This window comes from Anopheles coluzzii, chromosome 2, assembly GCF_943734685.1.
Source record: "Anopheles coluzzii chromosome 2, AcolN3, whole genome shotgun sequence".
Taxonomy (NCBI): domain Eukaryota; kingdom Metazoa; phylum Arthropoda; class Insecta; order Diptera; family Culicidae; genus Anopheles; species Anopheles coluzzii.
Window position 1 is genome coordinate 20274976 of NC_064670.1, and position 18856 is coordinate 20293831.

Here is an 18856-nt window from a genome sequence, read left to right on the forward strand (position 1 = left end):
GAAAAATATCCTCCACGTTTGCACGTTTGCCATTTTTCCTTCTTCTTCTTCTTCCTCTTCTTCTTCTTCTTCTTCTTGCAGACAGTACACGATGCAACACCGATAAGACCACCGTTTCGATAGGGTTTGACCTTCAAACGTCGCGAAACCCTCATCACGGTACCATCAACCCACCAGGAGGAGGACAGTTGTCTTCTCCACTGTCCAGTTTTGCATTGTCCGGATTGGCCATAACTACCGGTCGGTTTTTCAACAACACCGTCCCTCCTGAGTCGGGGCGCTTCGGGTCCCGCGAAACGCGTCTGTTTTCATCTGACGTCATGCGCAAGTGTCCCGAAGTCGGATTGAAGTCAGTCAGCCCCTTCGGTCGGTCGGTCGGTCGGGCATGTGCATATAAAGCAACCGAACGCTGGCAGTACCATCAACAGTCATCCGTTCGTTCTGCCAGCGAGTGCACGTGTGTGTTTCAAACGCTTTTCCCTTTTACTGTCGTCGATACCGTTCCGGGTTCCGTGTACCGGGGTGTGTGTGTGTGTGTTCATGTGTTTGGCGTAGGCCTTGTGATCTATTCGACACACAAAGGAACGATCGTGTTGCATCCTGTGCAAAAGGTGCATTTCTGTTGACATCGCAGCCAACGAGCCAGACAAGCGCATACAAGTGAGTGATTGCTAGAACCCAAGTGACTCACACGAGGGGGAAGATAAAGAACCGATGCAAAAAGGGAAGAACGAACGCACGGGGATCGATCGTTCGATTGCATCTCGCGTGCATCGCTGTTCTTGTTGTTGCGCGTTATCGCTCTGCAAGGAATATGATATGATATCGCGCCCTCACACAAACGCACCGATCTGATCATCTTTGGCTGCTTCTCGGTTATCTCGTGCGTGCGTGTGTGTGTGTGGTGCTATCACCGATCGGTTAGGGATGAGATAATAAGAAGCGTTAAGATCGCGGGCTGTCTCTGGCTGCACTTTGTGTTTGCCTACCATTTGCACCCGAAAAGGGCACAGATGGCGATCAGCAGAAGTTGTTGACGATCTTGTAATCTTGTGTTTCGTCGGTAACATGTTTCCCTTTCTCGCTGTGTCCCTTGCTCTGGGCCTGTTCGATCTGAACCAGTGCCAAAAGTGGTTTAAACGGGGAAAGGGAGCGGGTCGGTTGTTTTGGGTTTTTGCTTTCTATCCCCCTGCTGACGCATTCTACAAATGCAAACAGGTAGATCGGTGTTTTCATTGCGTGTTTTCGGGCTTAGGGCCGGATGTGCAACAAGTGTGGTACGCGCGTAAGGGGTTTAGCAGTACGCGCGATGAGATGATGAGGTTCGACTAATTGTTTTGCGCGGGGCAGAGTTAGGGACTGATGTTGAGGGTGTTGCAGTTGCTAAAATAGAGACGGACCAGAACTAAATTTATCAAGCGTCGATCGGGCGAGGATGACGGCTTGTGTCCGGTAAAATGACACGGTCAACCACGGCGACGCGACCGGTTGCAGTGATGAATGGAAAATACCAGATAGTTGAACATTCGTGTTTTTTAATGTATCGTTTAAGCTATTAATAACGTACATTGCGTTGCTATTAATAATGCTGGAGGTAGTAGTTCGTTAAGCTGTTACAGAATTGCTACACGTTTGGTTCGGCTTTGGCGCAGATGAGTGGCTGTTGGACAGTGTTTGGTCATGAGATTCTACAGGAGATCACTCTATTAGAGGTAGTGTGGGGTTTGGTTTAGGCCTGGAACTATAGGCCTCAACTCTCTCTCTCTGTTATTTGAGAAATGATTCATCAGTACCGAATAAGAGGGGTGTTCAAATTACAGAGGATGAATGTGAATGAAAAGTCCATGCAAACTAGAAAGAGACAGAACATTTAGTATGCAGCCTTGACTGTTGCTGTAGGAAACTGCGAACTGCGATTGTAGATTCGAGCATACAGCATTCAATAACCATGGCAACACCATATGGGGGACCCGTGGTACAGTCGTCAACTCGAACGACTCAATAACATGCCCGTCATGGGTTCAAGCTCATAATGGACCGTAAATCCCGTAGCAAAGATTGACTATTATCCGGCAGCGTGGTAATGAATAGAGTCTCGAAAGCCCTGTACAGGCCGGCATGTCCGTGTAGGACGTTACGCCAAATAGAAGAAGAAGAAGGCAACACCATATACTAATAAGCGGGGCACAGATTTCAGAGGTTTTTCCGAATTAGAGAGACAACACTGGAAATGGAGGGACTGTGGCAAATGTTCAAATAAGAGAGAGTTTTCTAATTGGAGAGTTTTCAAATAAGACAGGGTCAACTGTAGTTATTTTACTTCGCATACGGATATGGGAAATAACTTCTCACACATCGATCGTTTTTCTTTTCATTCTCACTGCATCTGGTTTTTAGAGTTGATTTCTATTGAAAAAGCTAAAAGCTAAGAACTTTTTGATTGGTTTATATTTTAAACGTTTTATTTTAAAGCTCAATTAATTCAATTAGTTCCCATTAAACAAAGAAAAATGTTAAACTTTAACGTCTAATTTGAATGCAACATTGCATAGCCTCCTTCGATGCTACAACTTATCACACACACGCAAACCATGATTTAGAATCAAAAGAAAAATAAGGGTTGAAAAAAAAACGACATAAAAGGATAAAATGCAACATAGAGATAAGCTAGCAATAACACAGTGCTCGATGATAAGCAAGCTTAAACGATCAACCGCCCTATTGCAAGGCTTAATTCCCGCAACATTCACTCGCGCAATTCCCCTCGTGCGCTAACACGCCTATTTAATGCGTTACGGGTCTGATCAAAGCAGGCATACGCTTCGGGCGCAAATGTTACCGTCGGAGGGGGAGGAGGATCCGTTGATTGAACGAAGCACCCAACAAACGGCATCACCAACCACCCATTTCGCGCATTTGTTGATGGAATTTTCTGCATAATGGCACTCAACGATACTTATCCAATTGAGATGGTGGTTTAGGTAGTGAATGTTTAAACAAGCAAAAAAAAAACCCTCATCCCGAGCAGCGCACACACGCTACTTACTGAGCAGGGAGAAGAACCGGGATCAGTTTGGTGGAGGCGCTTGGTACTTGATCCGTTTTGGGCGTTTGGGGCAGTTTATTGGCGGTCGTGGGCCGTATGGAAGTGAAAGTACAAATTTTGAGCGTAATGTTTCGCAAAGTGAGAAATTGTTCAATATTTCATACAATTCCATGTAATGGTTGTAGCATTTTGTTTGCTTCATCCATGCAACGGCCGTGTACATGTTGCTGCTTGGGAGGAAGCACCGTGCGACCGACCGTTGAAGGTCAGGTTCAAGAGAGACACAAACACGCAGGTTAGGAGCGGACACATAAATGGGTATCAATTTTCTAGTAATTGAGCGTTTAGGTACAACTGTGCACTCCCCGCCCTTGTGCCTGTGTAGATAAATGCACTTCTCTCCCCTGTGAGACGAGCAGGCCGTAAACAGCCATCAGCTGGCCCGTTTGCCCATTTGCCCGTCTGTTCGGTGCGCAAATGTGCATCAACAGATATAGACAACAGCTACACACACACACACACACACATGTGCATCTCGGCTACCCAGTTGTTGCACCAACCGCGGGATCGCTGACACTGCGCCACCGACAGTAGTCGTGTGAGTCGAGGTGAGCAGTAGTCGTCCCTCTAGCCTTCACCGAGACCGAGGCCACCTGCCCGTCATCATCAGCTGGTGGATAGTGACCGAGTTAATTTCCTCTCGCTCGCACGGCCACTCCTCCGTCCCCAACCCATCCACCGCCCACCGCCCACGACATCAGGTATGGACCGCGGTTGATGGATTGACAAACGACATCACGACGGTACATCACCGGCGTCGTCGTGCTTGCGCCTAGCTTCGCGCAAAGAAACGACCCAATGCAGTGCGCAAAGTGGCGTGTTTTACGAGGAACGAATTAGGTATTAGTGTGGGTACACGCATGCCGGTATACGGAATAAATTATCATAACCTCATGAACGCGTGTGCAACAATAAATCGTACTGTTTGGCAGGGGAAACCTATACCTATAAATTAAATGCACTGGAATGGCGAAAGTATGGATGGAGGATGTTAAATGGTGCGAACTGGAACGATGTGCATTAGATTAATAATGGATCGTTGTACAGGTTTTACGCTTACTAATATGAACCATTAGGAGAAAAAACGGTGGAATTTTTATCCTGCCAGTCCCTGTGGATCTCTCAACATTCAATAAATCAGCTCATTTTAATAATTAAGTATTTGAGTATTTAAAATCTTTTATGATCATCTTTTATGATTCGACTTCAAAGTTTTGTTCCTGCTTTATAAACTTCTTATTCTTGTTCTGGATTTTCTGGATTTTTACTTCATTTGCTGTCCATTTCTCTTTTACTTTCCCTATTTACTGTACATGTTGCTGTTGTTTGGTGTGTTGTTTTATCTTTGCCAATGTAGCACTTGATTGGCATTAGGCTGAAGTTTTAAGTTTAAAAAGCTTGTTTTATCTGTTTAATAATACTTTTGTACATAAATACACGTCCAGAACCATATGCATATTGTTCTATTTGGACTATTGCCGCTTCTATAACTGTATAAAAGTTAAAATAAATTAAATTATTGCAGAGATTAGATCTATGATAGTTTTTTAATGCACTTTCCGGAAGGTTACGGGTTTAATGATCAATTTAAACATAAAACTGTGGTAATTCTTTCAGTGGAGATACATGTATTCCCCGATATTTATGCTATTAAGGCGGACCAGAGGCAATAGCTTATCACGAATATTAGCGTGAGTCGAATTATAGCTAATTTAAAAAAAATTGTTTGATGTGGCAGGTTTTTGCCACTAAATTAGTTAGTTGAGCTGATTTCCACTGAAAATTCTTTCTTCTACCGTTAAAATGGTTTTCTCAACATTCTGCCACTAGGGAATTTATTTAGCTTTTGTTAAATGATATGTCAATTCAGCTTTAAATTAGCATAACGAACTGTGAAATTTAGAATAATATATTTAGAATATAGAATAACTATTGTTTTGTGCAATAAGTTCTTGAATTGGGAGGGTTTAATAGGTAAGACTGATTTCCTCACACATTTTTAATATTATTTTTCGCTAAACCCGATAATGTGTATCATGAGGAGATTAAGAATTACTGTTGAGAAGCACTGTAAAGGGGATGTTCAATTTCATCCAGCAACGTACTATAGATCACTTCCTTCAGTTTACACTCTCACGCGTCCTCTACTCCACAGCCTAATCCGTGTAGATGCAACCCAAAGATAGTGGACATCAAATATTAAATCCCTCTATTAGTGAGACTATCCGACCGAAATCATACCAAAAACACACACAAACACGCCCCAAAATCAGTGTCGCACGTGATTCCAAAAACGAGGCCCTCGCCTTATCGACCTCACCCGACCTGTTGGATGAACAATATTTACCGATTGTCTCGCGGTATTGGTCAGACAACTACGCAATTTCTAAAGACCGACAAAGGGGTTTGAGTGTTCCGGTAAGCACGGCTGAAATGTGCATCGTGCGGATCGGTCGGCCGATCTCCCGCGTCCGGCTCACGGTCACCATCCTAAATCGTACTAATCAAATCGTACTAGCACCTACACCAACCAACCAACCAACCCACCCACCCCATCGCCAGCCATCTTTGCTCTAATGGATGGCTTCTGGTCGGCGTGATATCAATTAGCAAAGCCCGCGAAACTTCATCCCGCGATGGGTGACGGATTTTTCACACCTAACCGGGGTGGGGTGGGGCCTTGGGGAGGGGCCATGCGGATCCACGCGGGGATATGTTCGGTGCTTGAGAGCCGATAAAAGATAGAGCAGCAGCGGCTGGCGCTACCAGTCTGGCAAGTCGTCGTGTGTTGTACAGTAGCATCTTCTTGAATTATTATTTGAAATTTGTAAAAAAAACAGGGCATTTTCTACACTAGTCAAGATGGTTGGGTGAGTTTTCCGGGCAGAATGCAGTTCAAAAATAGAATGTTGGGTATAAAGAGACGAACCCGATCGTACCCATGAACTTGCGATCGGTCACGGACACGTGTGTGTGTGTGTGTGCGGTTTTGTGGGACCGGAAATTCCCCCCACGTAACAGTCAAACAGACCAGAATAATGATCGTCTCTTTCTCTTCTGCTTTGTTTCGCCGGTCGCAGAATGTCGCGTACGCTGGAACTGTCGCCCAATGCGCACATCAACAAGTCGCTGCTCGACAAGTACATGGCCTTGCCGATGCCGGACGGTAAGATTCAGGCGACGTACATCTGGATCGATGGCACCGGCGAGAACGTCCGCTGCAAGGACCGCACGCTAGACTTCATCCCCCAGTCGCCGAGTGGTAAGCGTTCGATCGTTGTGTTTTCATGCGTTCCAACCGCTTAACTGGATTCTTCCGATATTCCTCTCATCTCCCCATTCTCACAGAGCTCCCGATCTGGAACTACGATGGCAGCTCGACGTACCAGGCGGAGGGTTCGAACTCGGACGTGTACCTGCACCCGGTCGCGATCTATCGCGATCCGTTCCGCCGTGGCAACAACATCCTCGTGCTGTGCGAAACCTACCGCTACGATGGCACACCGACCGAGTCGAACAAGCGCAAGGCGTGCCTGGAGGTGTGCGAGCGGGCGGCCGAGGAGCAGCCGTGGTTCGGTATCGAGCAGGAGTACACGCTGCTCGATGTGGATGGTCGTCCGCTCGGCTGGCCGAAGAACGGTTTCCCGGGACCGCAGGGCCCGTACTATTGCGGCGTCGGTGCGGACAAGGTGTACGCGCGCGACATCGTCGATGCGCACTACCGGGCCTGTCTGTACGCGGGCGTGAAGATTTGCGGCACGAACGCGGAAGTGATGCCGGCCCAGTGGGAGTACCAGGTGGGCCCGTGCGAGGGCATCCAGATCGGGGATGATCTGTGGATGTCCCGGTTTCTGCTGCACCGCGTGGCGGAGGAGTTTGGTGTACGTATGCGCGGCGCTTTTCGTGGAGGATGTTGATTTAAAGTGTACTGTTTAACTGTTTCGTTTTTCCTCCCCCTGTTCTGATAATTAGATCGTTGCCACGCTCGACCCGAAACCGATGCAGGGCGACTGGAACGGGGCCGGTGCGCACACGAACGTTTCGACCAAGACGATGCGCGAACCGGGCGGCCTGGCGGAGATCGAAAACGCGATCAGCAAGCTGGCGAAGTGCCACGAGCGTCACATCCGCGCGTACGACCCGAACGGTGGAAAGGACAACGAGCGTCGCCTGACCGGAAAGCACGAAACTAGCTCGATCCACGATTTTAATGCCGGTAGGTGAAGCGGGAGTTGGGTTGCCGTTGTTGGTTTGATACTCACTTCCTCTTGTTGCAGGTGTCGCTAATCGTGGCTGCTCGATTCGTATTCCGCGTGGCGTTTCCGACCAAGGGTTCGGCTACTTCGAGGATCGCCGTCCCAGCTCCAACTGCGATCCGTACAGCGTGGCCGAGGCTATCCTGCGCACGATCATCCTCAACGAGTAAGAGACGGACCGACCGGTGTCGTCGTTGTCGTTGGACATTCCACAAGCCTTTTGGAGAGTTGTATTTCCATGCCTGCACCGTGAGGAAAAAAAGGAGAGAGGCGAAAGAAAAAAAAAAGGATGCATTCAGTAGCTAAACACCGATACCGATCAGTTGTACGATCGGGTTATCTTTTTTTCGCTCTCGTTATTTTATGTTTAATTTGTGCGTGTATATCATGGCTTTGGCTGCCTTTTTCTCCTGCTCCCTCTGTTTTTCTTGTGCCGTTTCATAGTTTATAGATTGTGCGATTGGAGACACGAGGGCGCACGTGCATTACATTGAATTAGTTTCTCTTACCTCAAGTCCTCAACACACACACACACACTGTGTGGTGGGGCGAAGCCCGTGGTACAACTTTTGAATTTATTCACAGTACGCAACGCGCAAGCGAAACCAGGTTGTTGATGTATCTCGAAAACGAAATAAAAGCCCAATGTAATAATAGTAACGCATTTGCGCGTGTGAGAGTTTCAATTCAATTGCGTGTTCGTTGCGGCGCTGCGACCTATGTACAACGCACCGATAACAGTCAGTGGAACGAGTAGTTACTGTTCAACGCCTACTCCATTCACAATCGGGATGACACACGCGGGTATGTATCTAATATGCGCAAATCACTTGTGTCGCTTGTTTACCGGTAATTACGCCAACGGTGCAATTAGAGCCGTTTGCAATTTGCGGCACTGTGCATCGCGTGTGTAATCACCGGTGTGACACCGGCAGGGAAGGAACGATGGTAATAGCACACACTTTTTGAGCCACAATACAGTACGCACATCTCACAATGTGCCGTGATGTACTTGAACTTGAACTTGGGGAGTTTTTGTGGGTGTGTTTGCGGGTGTGGGACGAACAAGTAAATTGTGCAAAAAGGTGCGATGGTAAGAGAAGGGAGCTTTGCGTATTGACGCAGTTCGCATATTGATAAGTGATGGATTTTTATATGTTTTAGTAAATTGCTTGTCTCTGCAACCTACCGCAGATGGTAACGCTAATGTTCCGTATGGAAGCAGCTCCTGAGTAATCGCTTAACTCGTTGTGTGGATTGTGAGGGTTTTGTCAGTTTTGAATAACCTACCATCAGAAGCCTTACTACCAGTGGCAATTAGGAAGCGATTGCTAAATGCTGCACTAAATACTACACTAATCAAATCCGGAACATAATCCGTGTAGAACGGGCAACTTACCAAATGGACTGAAATAGCGAACGGGAACTGGTTTTGTTATCCGTTTCTGTTTTGTTCAAGTTTTCTTAGCCTTTACGGCAGATTCCTTCAAGATTTGCTCTTCCACATTGTGACACATTTGTCGTGTTTCTTTCATTACTATTAATCTGCATCATTTACAAAACAGCGTCCTTCCTTTGGGTTAGTTTCGCGTTAACGTTTTATTTCACCAGCAAACGTTAGCAAACATCGATTGTTATGGATTTAATAATCACTAGTTAAGTTGTAAAAAAAAACACTGACTGAAGGCACACATATTCTCTTTCTTTTAGCACTTCTGGTCGGGACATTGATCGGGTATAAATATAATTAGTTTTCCTCTATGAAAGAGACGAGAAAAAGTGGGTTTAAAATTAAATTTGCATTTTTGCAGAAGAACTCCTTCGTGCAACTTACATGTTAATACTCTCTATACTCGTACCACACGTGTTGCAGCACAGTACACAACAGTTACAGAAACAAAACACGGAAGGCACATTGGGATTAGCTGTCGAGTAACGGGCGCTAAACGCTTCATCTTTCGATCTGTCCTCGTCACGTCGCGTTCACGGATTGTTGCGGTACTTCGTGAACAGTGTGTACAGCACCCGGAGCGTGGACTTCAAATCCATATTAACAATATCCTCCGGCCTTGCCTTCGGTCTCAGGCCCTGGTCCATCATCAGCTCGAACGCGAACGCCACGTTGTGCGTCATCTGATCGGCATCCTTTGGCGTGAGGTGGAAATCGTGCAGCGGTACGAAAAATCCACCCAGCAGCCCCATCAGCAGACACAGAAACACACCGTCCTTAAAGTCCGTGTTCAGATCGGCCGCCTCGAAGTTCAGCTTGTTCAGGTGCTTGTTCACGAACGAGATCAGCGAACGCTGCACCACCTTCAGCTTGTCCGGCGCATGGTCGAACAGCGTATCGAACGCGTCCGGTTCGCACCGCATGCCAACGTCATCGTACGATTGGGTTATCTGCTCCTGGAACCGCTGGCTGGTGAGCTTTCCGTTCAGCTTCTGCACCATCACGACCGTCACGAACACGTTGTCGGGCAGCCGGATCGGGGCACGGTAATGGCGCACCAGTGCAACGAGCAAATGCAAGATCGATACAATGTTCTTCGTGTGTATGCTTTCCACCGTCCATTTTGGGGTGTTGTGATGGTAGCCGAGCGTCTGGAAGGGAAGGGTTCGTTGTAGTTGCTAAAGAAGTTACACATCGCTCTTGCAAATACTTACATGATTCACCGCATTCAGCACGACGGACAGCTTCTGGCGCTGGCCTTCCGCCGACTGGGTCACTTCCGGCACGTTCAGCTTGTTGTTGGACAGCTTTTCCCACAGCTTCTGCAGCACCTGGCCGTCGTACAGATCTTCCTCGATGTTGGTGACGATGATTCGCTCCTCCACCAGCTCGTCGTTGATCCAGTCGATCAGCACCTGCAGCAGCTCCTTCACCTTTGGCATCTGCAGCGAGGCAGGCTGAATGATCGAGCGAGATTCATTGTCCTCCAGGTTGTAGTCCTCCGGCGGAATGATCGGTGCATTCGGGCTGCCGGGGGAGTCGATCGCAATCTTGCCCTCCTCCTGGATTTCTTGCACTGTGTCGCAAAAGAGAGGTGGAAAAGGGGGTTTTACTCAGCGCTGCGCTGATTTGTTTACGTCATTGTTTGGGCGTATCGCTCGATGATCAATCAACCCACACACGCACACACAGACGCATGAAGCTGTGGGTTTGTGTTTTTTATGCATCTGTGCTGAGAACTACACATTTAAGCGCAATATACCAAATCATTTCATCAAATTCTAAATAAATTTGAATAATGATCAATGAAATAGAGCAATGCAATCGTTTGTATCCCGTTTTCCGAACTGGAATAGCGACCATAAAAGGAAATAAGCATCCCATTGCCACCAACCCACCAGCAACACACTGCCAGGGCGAGGACAGGCCCATAACTTACCTTCCTTTATGCGCTTCTTCCTTCCCAGCGTTCCAATTTTGTCCCAGATGCTTTCCTCCTTATCGGCCCGCCCGGAAGTGGGAGTTCGGGGGGATTTTGGACGCGTTAGGGTGGACATTCCGAGGGTTTTGGTTGCACTTTGCCTGGGTTTGTTGTTTTTTTGTTTCTCCCCGTCCCGAGTTTGTGTCAACAGCAGCTGCACCAAACTGACAGCTAGTGCTGGGTTGGACAAAGTGGTATGAAAAGAAGGGGCCATGTTGGGCTCAAGAAATATAGGAACGTAAAAAAACGAGTCCTTATGTGGAAATCTAATACTTAAGCGCTTTTTACAGATACGATCAGTGAAATAACAATGTTTTCTTATAGATTTTATCTTAATTCAAGAAAAACCCCAAAACAGAAAATTCAAATGTAATCTGCGCACGTTTCCAAAGGGATAGCAATTTGACAGTTGCAATCATAACAGCAGCCAGCAACGTCAACCCGTAAATAAATGTCATCGGTTGGTTGTGTGCAACTGGTACTAGTTTTGGTGATCAATTTTTCATCATTTTCTACCGTTTATTAAATTATTGAGTCGCTAAAAATGATTTACTTTTAACGATTCATCCTATCGCCACGCTGCTGCAGTGTTTGAACCGTAGACTTACACGCAAATCTGCATTTAAAACGGTAAGCCCGAAGCAACATTACCCCTCAATAGCTGTGCCCGCCGAATGACGTGGAGAAAACAGCACAGTCCCAAATACTGCAGCGCTTTTCCGGACGAGTACGGCAAACAAAACTAGATTTGGGTGTGATTCTAGCGGACCACTGTAGCGAACAAAATGTTTGAAATTACCGACACACAGAGTGAGTATGCGGGGGTTTAGTTGGACGGCTGTGTGGTGTGGTGTTGAAGAACGAGAATGAGCACATCTCCCGCTCTTTGTTTTGTTTCAGAAATCGGAGTCGGGTTGGCTGGCTTCGGGATCACGTTTCTGTTCCTGGGCATGCTTTTACTGTTCGACAAAGGATTGCTAGCGATAGGAAATGTAAGTCCCAGATGAACCAGTGTGCATAAGTAACATATCGTCACACATAATAATTGTTCCCTTGTTTTTCCCCCCGCAGATACTGTTCGTGTGCGGTCTGGCGTGCGTGATTGGGCTCGAGCGAACGTTTCGCTTCTTCTTCCAGAAGCACAAAGTGAAGGCATCGATTTCGTTCTTCGGCGGCATCGCGATCGTACTGTTCGGCTACCCGCTGATCGGGATGCTCATCGAGATGTACGGGTTCATACTGCTGTTCAGTGGGTTCTTCCCGGTGGCCATAAACTTCCTGCGACGGGTACCGGTGCTAGGGAACATCCTGAACATGCCCGGCATTAGCAGGACCGTCGACTGGTTGGCGGGCGAATCGGACCGAACGACGGTATGATAGAATTAAGTACCATTTGTTTTTGTTCTTTCTCTCCAACTCCGCTCCGTGATCACGGCGTTCGGCTCACGGTATTTCCCTGGTGGCGGTAGTTAAATGTGTCCGCGGTGTGTGCAATGTTCCACCCGAAACCCTGTTTACTGGTAGTGTGAACGGCTAGGACAGGCAAGGGAATGCGGCGACGCTTCCGAAGCTAGGCAATTGTACAGCAGGCAGGCTGATTACTCGAACGTGAGCGTGCTGCCGTTGATGGAAGTATTTTTGCGTTTGCGTTTAGTTAGGTTTACAGGTACCGAACGTACTAGGGGAAGGAGAATACCTTTCCGCTATCTCGTCTAGTTAAAATCCGTTTTTAGTTTAACAACAACCAGAAAAGTGTAGTAACCAAAAACAAAATCCAAAACAAGCTGTATGTATGCACAGAAGCAGAGAAAGTGTGAGAGGAAAAAGCGAGCAGAAAAAAGACAAAGGTTTATCAAATCAACTGCTAAGTTAATGTCGCAGCGTGGGCGTTGTTTAAATGTTTGTGTTCCTTGTCCGTTGGATCTGTAGGGTGAGGTGTACAAGTGCACGATAGGGTAGCAACAAACAGGGAAGAAAATGCCATTGTTCAACAAATTATATGTATCATGATTGTACTCTACCGCCCACTTCCCTCTGAGCAATATGTACATAAAGCGAATAAATTTTGTATTATCTAGCTCTTTTTGTGCGAAAACAAAAAAACAAACTCTGTCCAATCTATGCTTTGCATGTGACTTAGAGCATGTAACTTTCAATTTCTAAGAAATGCATCATACATACCTGTTAAGGATACCATACTAACAAACAAAACCTTCCCACGTGCCCAACACCGTGTGCCAGTGTAATAAACGTGCAACGTGTTTCTTTCCAGGGCAATGGTTACTCCAACTGAAGTAAGAAAGGCACACAATCCCTACTACTGGCCTACTTGACCAGCAATCGAACAAGGTGGAACACGCACTCGAAAGGGATCTACCGGCAGTGACAGTGTGTAAGAGCGAGAGAGCGTGTGTGTGTGTGTGTTTGTGCGTATGCGTGTCTCTGTCTCGTCGTCCTTTTGCTCGACAGTGTGTAGCCTAAAAATAAATGATCACTCGTGCTTGTCCTACGAATATCGTTTTGTCGGATGTCCGTTACGTCCACCGCCACCACCACCAGCCAACAGACTGCGTTACTAAGTATTTTAAGATGTTTTTGATTTTTATTGGTAGTTTTTCGTCATTAGTTTACTTCCCTTTTTCCGCATGGCATGTTCGTCGTAACACCTGCCTGCATGCTGCAAAAAAATGTCTTTCTCTTTAACGTCTAATGCGCAGAGCTTGCTAGGAAACTCTTTCTCTCTCTCTCTCTCTCTCTTTCTCTCATCACTCCTGCTCTATCTACACATATGGAACGATCGCGAATAAAACATCGCGATCGCGTGGTTCGGGGGCTTTTTGTTCGGTTTTACAAAGGATAAGGTCGTAAGGGTGGGATGAAGCATCAGTTCAAGTTAACAGCGGCGTAGTTGTTGAGTGGTTTGAGTCGTTTGCCGTAGTGTACTGTAGTGTCCCGCGTGTAAACTGCACTAGTTGGAAGCCCTATCCCAAACCCCCCGCGAAGGATCGCGCAGAACACAATGAAGTACATGCAGCAGAAACACACACACATTCGCTACGGCACACTATCGGGCTCGAAAGAACACACACTTTACTGTTCGGTTCGATGGAGGGGGGGGTTTTTTGCAAGTGCATGTACTAGATCGAGTCCGGTTTACAACCAGCAAAAGCGGTCCATTTTTTTTGTTTTGCAACTCATACGCCAATATCCGAGCGTTGTTGGGGGGCATTTGAGTTCGTTGGAATTGGGCGCGCCCTGTACGATGGAAATCGGAGCTGGAGAATTGGAATGGAGGGAATTTTAAGCTAGGGAAGGGAATCATCAAAACGGGAAATAGGGGTTTTTTCATTGGCGGTGTCGTTGGAAGGTTGGTGGAAGGTTACTAACAGTTAGATGGGGTGGAAGAATTTACAGGACCTTCTTGATTTCATCGTACAGCACCAGCACAAATGCACCGCCAGTACCGCGGAGCACGTTCGAGAAGGCGCCCTTGAAGAAGGCACCGGTACCCTCCTGCTTGGCGATCGTGGCCCAGCAGTGAAGCGTGCCCTTGTACACGATCTCGGACTTGGCGCGGCCGGACTGCATCATCATGCGACGACGGACGGTGTCGAACGGATAGGAGACGATACCGGCGACGGTGGTCACGCACTGGGCGATGGCCCAGCTCACGTACCACGGTGTCGTCTTCGGGTTCGGCAGCATGCCACGGGCAGTATCGTAGAAGCCGAAGTAGGCGGCACGGTAGATGATGATACCTGTGTTTTTGTGTGTGTTAGAGAGAGAGAGAGCAGATTGGTGATCGTCAGAATGCTGTGGTCCTTTCGTTGTATGGACGAATGCACCCGTTCCAACACTCACCCTGGACGGATACGCCGAAGCCTCGGTACAGACCGACCAGACCGTCAGTCTTGAAGATCTTCGAGATACAATCGCCGAGACCCTTGAACTCACGCGCCTCCGCACCCTTGCCGACATCAGCGGCCAGACTGTGAACGAGAGGAGAGCAGTTTTTGAGCGTGTGTGTCCCCTTTCGCCATACCCGTGCTTTCCTCTGTGTGTGTGTGTGTGTGTGTGTGTGTGTGTGTGTGTGTGTGTGTGTGTGTGTGTGTGTGTGTGTGTCTTTACTTACCGGGTACGGGCGAAGTCAAGCGGGTAGACGAAGCACAGCGAGGTGGCACCGGCCATACCGCCCGAGGCGAGGTTGCCGATGAAGTAGCGCGTGAACTGCGTGTTCTTGTCGACACCGCCCAGGAACACCTGCTTGTACTTGTCCTTGAACGCGAAGTTGAGGGCCTGCGTCGGGAAGTAACGGATGACGTTGGCAAGGTTGCCGCGCCAGAAGGCGGAGAAGCCCTGCTCCCGCGGGATGCGCACGAAGCAGTCGACCATGCCCTTGTACCGGTCGGCTTCGGCGATCTGCTTCGAGATGTGCTGCACCTGTAGCAGCAGCTTGACGCGCTCGATCGGGGCGACGGCCGTCTTGGAGATTGCGGCCGAGATGCCACCGGCGGCAAAGTCCTTGATGAACGCGACTGGATCCGAAAGTCCCGGCATGGTTGGTGTGGTTGTACTGTATGATGCGGGGGGAAGGAAAAGATTGAATTAGAAGAAGTGGACGGAAGTGACCGATTATCGAACGACTCCGGGGGAAATCACCACGATTGCACTGGGTGAAAACAGTGTCAGTGGGATTTGTGTCAATATTTAACCAATGTCCCTTCCCTGCTTCGCACATCGTTATCTTAACGTAGACGAGTCTACGCTTTATGTGTTTCCTCGAGAGGAAATTGAATGTTACACCACTGCAAACACTTGAGATTGGAACTGGGAAGTTAAAACAAAAAAAGGCGTCGTTAATTAGACAACGCACGGCACGTGTTAAGATCATTCATCCGAACGAAATGACGTGCGGGCGTGAGGGTAGTAGCATAATAGCGCTGCGCCTGTTGCATCACCAAACCGATTGCATCTACGCTCGTCGGCTCGGTTGTCCGACTCCGCCTGACGCTATCTTGTATGCGCATTGGCGGAGGGAAACTACCCCCACAAAGGATGCTTCTATTTTCATCCGAATGCCAAACTGTTTTGTTGTCCACTTGTCGCCAGGCTCTACACGCCCAAAGCAACGATACAGTTGACGAGCACCCAGCGCACCTATTGCCTTATAGTTCAATAGATAGCTCATTTCTATTGAATCATCTGATGCAGCTTATGCAAGTTCTTCAAACTATTACGATGAAGGATAAAGCTAAACTTCACACGGTGCACTTTTACTTCTCTCTTTTTAAATAAAAAAGGGCTCGTTTATCTAATGCACTACTACTGTGTTTGCACAACTTGGCTCAAGTAGCCCAAAAGATACAAAACTGTTGCGCATCGATCTCGTTACGTATTGCGTAACCCTTTTCGATTTCGCTTTGTACATGACGCACGGCACTATTTTTCTTCTCCTCTCTTACTTTCAAAGGGAAAAGAGGCAGATTTTTCCCGGGTTTTTTTTCGCTGCAATTATGTGATACGTACTTGAGTTAAGGTGGGTAGGATAAAAGGTATCCTTTTACGACTTTCGGTTGGCTGCTGCTGCTGGCTGGCTGCACGAGATCGCGGCTTGCTGGGATTGGGATCCTTACTTAAAGATCGCAGGACAGAGAGTGACGTCCGGCGGTGCATTTATCATGCTCTTACCGTGCAGCGCCCGAAATCCGAAGCCCTTGATCGTGAGCGAAATGCGCGCGCAGCTTCACCGAGCGTCATCCGCACACACACACACACACATTGGCAAACGATCGTTTGGTGCATCCGAATGCGCTCCACGGATGCGCTCCACCACTCCGTCACCGTCTGCTGTCTTCTCTCTCTTCGCTTCACACTCTCGCTTTCCCGATCATATGATCGGTGGTCCGTTATGAACGCCGCCGTTCCTCGTCCACCATAAGGATCAGCCTCCCCCCCCTTATGTGCCTTCCACTTTGCTAACGCCACCCCGGTGATTCTTTGTTTGGAACACAACTAACAACCAACGAGTTCTCTACCAACCGCCTTTTTCCCCCCTTGATCGCTGGATCGGTTTTCACGATTCGTGGGTTTTGCGTGCAATCGTAACCCTGCCTTGCGCCCCCATTCCTCGTACATCGAAAGAAGAAAAAAATGCTCACCACCAGCGTGTGTGTAGTAAATAGTGCAAGCGTATATGCGCGCCTGCCCTTGATCTACAGCGCGCAACATCGCGGCAGCAGCAGCAGCAGCAGCAGCAGCGTGTATCCTGCCGCACGGTGCAGACCGCGAGCGAGGGACCGCAATGTCGTTTGGCTGTAGTTCAAAGCTTGACCACGAACCGAACATGCCGAGCACGGTCGCGCTCCTATCTATACCACCCCTCCCCCCCCCCACCCTCCCGCAACCATTGTCGAAAAGGGGGTGAGTTTTTCTACCGAGCGTCACGAGCGTCGTACGGGCAAGGGAGTTTGGTGCGATCGAGCGCTAAATTTGAATACGGTTTGCCACCGGTTTGTCGATTGTCGATCGAGCAAAAGACAAAACCAGCGCAACGCGGTATACCCGTGTAACGGAAATGTAAATGGGGGTAGGGAAGTGGAGTGGCGTGTATTTGGGTCTATTTACGGAACGCAACTACTACACACACTGCCATTGGCAGTTGTTGCCGAGAGTGCAAGTACTTTTGTAGGTGAGAAATGCATCCGAATCGTGTCTCTAGGTCAATGATTTTTGTCCGCTTTTTCAACTCGTTTTTCAGTGCACATGCTTATCCTAATAAGGTTTATCCTGTGCACCGCAGGAAGATATAGTAAAGAAAGAAATAAGAGTAAGAGAAAGATCACCAGAGACGCCCAATTATGACGCTCAGGATTATGTACATAGGATTCCAATGTATTCGAATCTTCTTAAGAAATGAACACACTTTCCAAGTTGTTCTAAACCGGATGACTGGTCAACAACCGTGCAAAGAGCTCCTCTTTGCCACGATCGAGAGGATTAGGTAGGATCCAGGGTTCGATTGGATGCACATGGTTTGATGCTTATTAGGATCTTCGCAAGAAGCAATAACTGTTAACAAAGATTTCATAGAAAATAGAAGGCTAATACATCTGCTAAAGACAGGCATGATGATCGCGGTTGTCGTTACGCCAAGAAGAAGAAGAAGAAGAAGAAAGAAGCATAAAAGAACAAAGCTATGGTAGTATGACAATGACCTTAGCTACTGCGCGAGCGCATTACATCTGATCGGTTGTACGTAGCCAACATCCCATGAGTATCAGGCTTCAAGAGGAAAGGTGTGGTGTGCCTAAAGCTATCTGGCAATATAGCGTGAATGCAAAACAAATCCATAAAGCTCAGAAAAAAAGCAAACAACGGGATATGGTCTACTACATTGTGCGCGATTCAGTGCTTGGGGGTAAGTAACAAGTAACACGTAAAATTAACGATGCTCTAGTATCTCCTAAATGACGTTTTCAGGCCTACGTTCGAAGGTTATAGCATTAAATGGTTTAAAAAAAAGATAATATTTAAAAGTGTTTATCATTATCACAGAAAAACACCTTTTTTCAGTGTATCTTTACCGAAAACTTTGGACGATTCTGATAATTATCAAACGATCGTAGCACGATCTTTGTCTACTTATATCTATAGCCTATGATAGGCTGTCATAACGCCAATACTATTTGCGTACCTATTAAATGCATGGCGTAATGATCTGTTCGGCTTAGGTTCAACTCTCGAATGGATCGTGTACTCTAGTACCTAGCAATACACACACTACACAGCGATACACTCTAAACCCTTGACAATAGTCGCGAATTATAACTTTGACGCACTCCCGTAAACCGAGCATTCATACCCTACAGTAGGTAATGGTTTTTGTTTTCCACCAACACAGTTCCATGAAAACGAAAACGTGTCAAGAGCAAAGAAATGAATGATACAAAAATAGAACTACTCAACTACTCACAGCAACCCGCACACCGTCCAGCCAGAAGACTGTTTCCGTCTTCCGCGTGGTGTGGGTTTAGGCGAGACCTCACCTGTGGCCACACGGCGCA

At 47.5% G+C, this 18856-nt stretch overlaps 4 protein-coding genes across 6 annotated transcripts; 2 read left to right on the forward strand and 2 right to left on the reverse strand.

Moving 5' to 3' along the window:
* The first annotated feature begins 397 nt into the window (after window positions 1-397).
* Window positions 398-7632, forward strand: LOC120949061 (glutamine synthetase 2 cytoplasmic). Of its 2 annotated transcripts, none has more exons than XM_040366033.2 (5): window positions 398-660; window positions 6187-6368; window positions 6455-6987; window positions 7079-7322; window positions 7384-7632. In XM_040366033.2, exons 2-5 carry the CDS (start codon window positions 6188-6190, stop codon window positions 7530-7532), a joined length of 1107 nt encoding a protein of 368 aa, XP_040221967.1. In that variant the 5' UTR covers window positions 398-660; window position 6187; the 3' UTR covers window positions 7533-7632. The 2 variants fall into 2 exon arrangements, with proteins under 2 accessions (XP_040221967.1, XP_040221966.1); XM_040366032.2 differs by lacking the exon at window positions 398-660 and adding an exon at window positions 5867-5976.
* A 1300-nt stretch (window positions 7633-8932) lies between these two features.
* On the reverse strand, window positions 8933-10964 carry LOC120949063 (beta-parvin). Of its 2 annotated transcripts, XR_007452088.1 has the most exons (4): window positions 10752-10964; window positions 10027-10388; window positions 9197-9963; window positions 8933-9120 (listed from the first exon to the last, which is right to left on the reverse strand). XR_007452088.1 is itself a non-coding variant. In XM_049607009.1 (3 exons), the coding sequence occupies exons 1-3, from the start codon at window positions 10867-10869 to the stop codon at window positions 9346-9348; spliced, it is 1098 nt and encodes a 365-aa protein (XP_049462966.1). In that variant the 5' UTR covers window positions 10870-10964; the 3' UTR covers window positions 8933-9345. The 2 variants fall into 2 exon arrangements, 1 of the variants encoding a protein (XP_049462966.1); XM_049607009.1 differs by having other exon boundaries at window positions 8933-9963.
* Window positions 10965-11226: 262 nt separating this feature from the next.
* On the forward strand, window positions 11227-13729 carry LOC120949702 (vesicle transport protein GOT1B). The gene is made up of 4 exons (XM_040367165.2): window positions 11227-11603; window positions 11694-11785; window positions 11865-12164; window positions 13066-13729. The coding sequence occupies exons 1-4, from the start codon at window positions 11579-11581 to the stop codon at window positions 13084-13086; spliced, it is 438 nt and encodes a 145-aa protein (XP_040223099.1). The 5' UTR covers window positions 11227-11578; the 3' UTR covers window positions 13087-13729.
* Window positions 13374-16460, reverse strand: LOC120949701 (ADP,ATP carrier protein 2). The gene is made up of 4 exons (XM_040367164.2): window positions 16320-16460; window positions 14926-15366; window positions 14655-14782; window positions 13374-14551 (listed from the first exon to the last, which is right to left on the reverse strand). Exons 2-4 carry the CDS (start codon window positions 15348-15350, stop codon window positions 14202-14204), a joined length of 903 nt encoding a protein of 300 aa, XP_040223098.1. The 5' UTR covers window positions 15351-15366; window positions 16320-16460; the 3' UTR covers window positions 13374-14201.
* Window positions 16461-18856: the final 2396 nt, after the last annotated feature.

Coding starts and splice junctions, on each gene's coding strand:
- LOC120949061 (XM_040366032.2), top strand. Junction 6,369..6,454: donor CATCCCCCAGTCGCCGAGTG/GTAAGCGTTCGA, acceptor CCATTCTCACAG/AGCTCCCGATCTGGAACTAC. Junction 7,323..7,383: donor GATCCACGATTTTAATGCCG/GTAGGTGAAGCG, acceptor CTCTTGTTGCAG/GTGTCGCTAATCGTGGCTGC.
- LOC120949063 (XM_049607009.1), bottom strand. CDS start 10,869: ATGTCCACCCTAACGCGTCCAAAATCCCCCCGAACTCCCACTTCCGGG. Junction 10,389..10,751: donor GAAGAAGCGCATAAAGGAAG/GTAAGTTATGGG, acceptor TTTGCGACACAG/TGCAAGAAATCCAGGAGGAG. Junction 9,964..10,026: donor TGCTGAATGCGGTGAATCAT/GTAAGTATTTGC, acceptor CTTCCCTTCCAG/ACGCTCGGCTACCATCACAA.
- LOC120949702 (XM_040367165.2), top strand. CDS start 11,579: ATGTTTGAAATTACCGACACACAGA. Junction 11,604..11,693: donor TGAAATTACCGACACACAGA/GTGAGTATGCGG, acceptor GTTTTGTTTCAG/AAATCGGAGTCGGGTTGGCT. Junction 11,786..11,864: donor GATTGCTAGCGATAGGAAAT/GTAAGTCCCAGA, acceptor TTCCCCCCGCAG/ATACTGTTCGTGTGCGGTCT.
- LOC120949701 (XM_040367164.2), bottom strand. CDS start 15,350: ATGCCGGGACTTTCGGATCCAGTCGCGTTCATCAAGGACTTTGCCGCC. Junction 14,783..14,925: donor CTTGACTTCGCCCGTACCCG/GTAAGTAAAGAC, acceptor TCTCGTTCACAG/TCTGGCCGCTGATGTCGGCA. Junction 14,552..14,654: donor CTTCGGCGTATCCGTCCAGG/GTGAGTGTTGGA, acceptor ACAAAAACACAG/GTATCATCATCTACCGTGCC.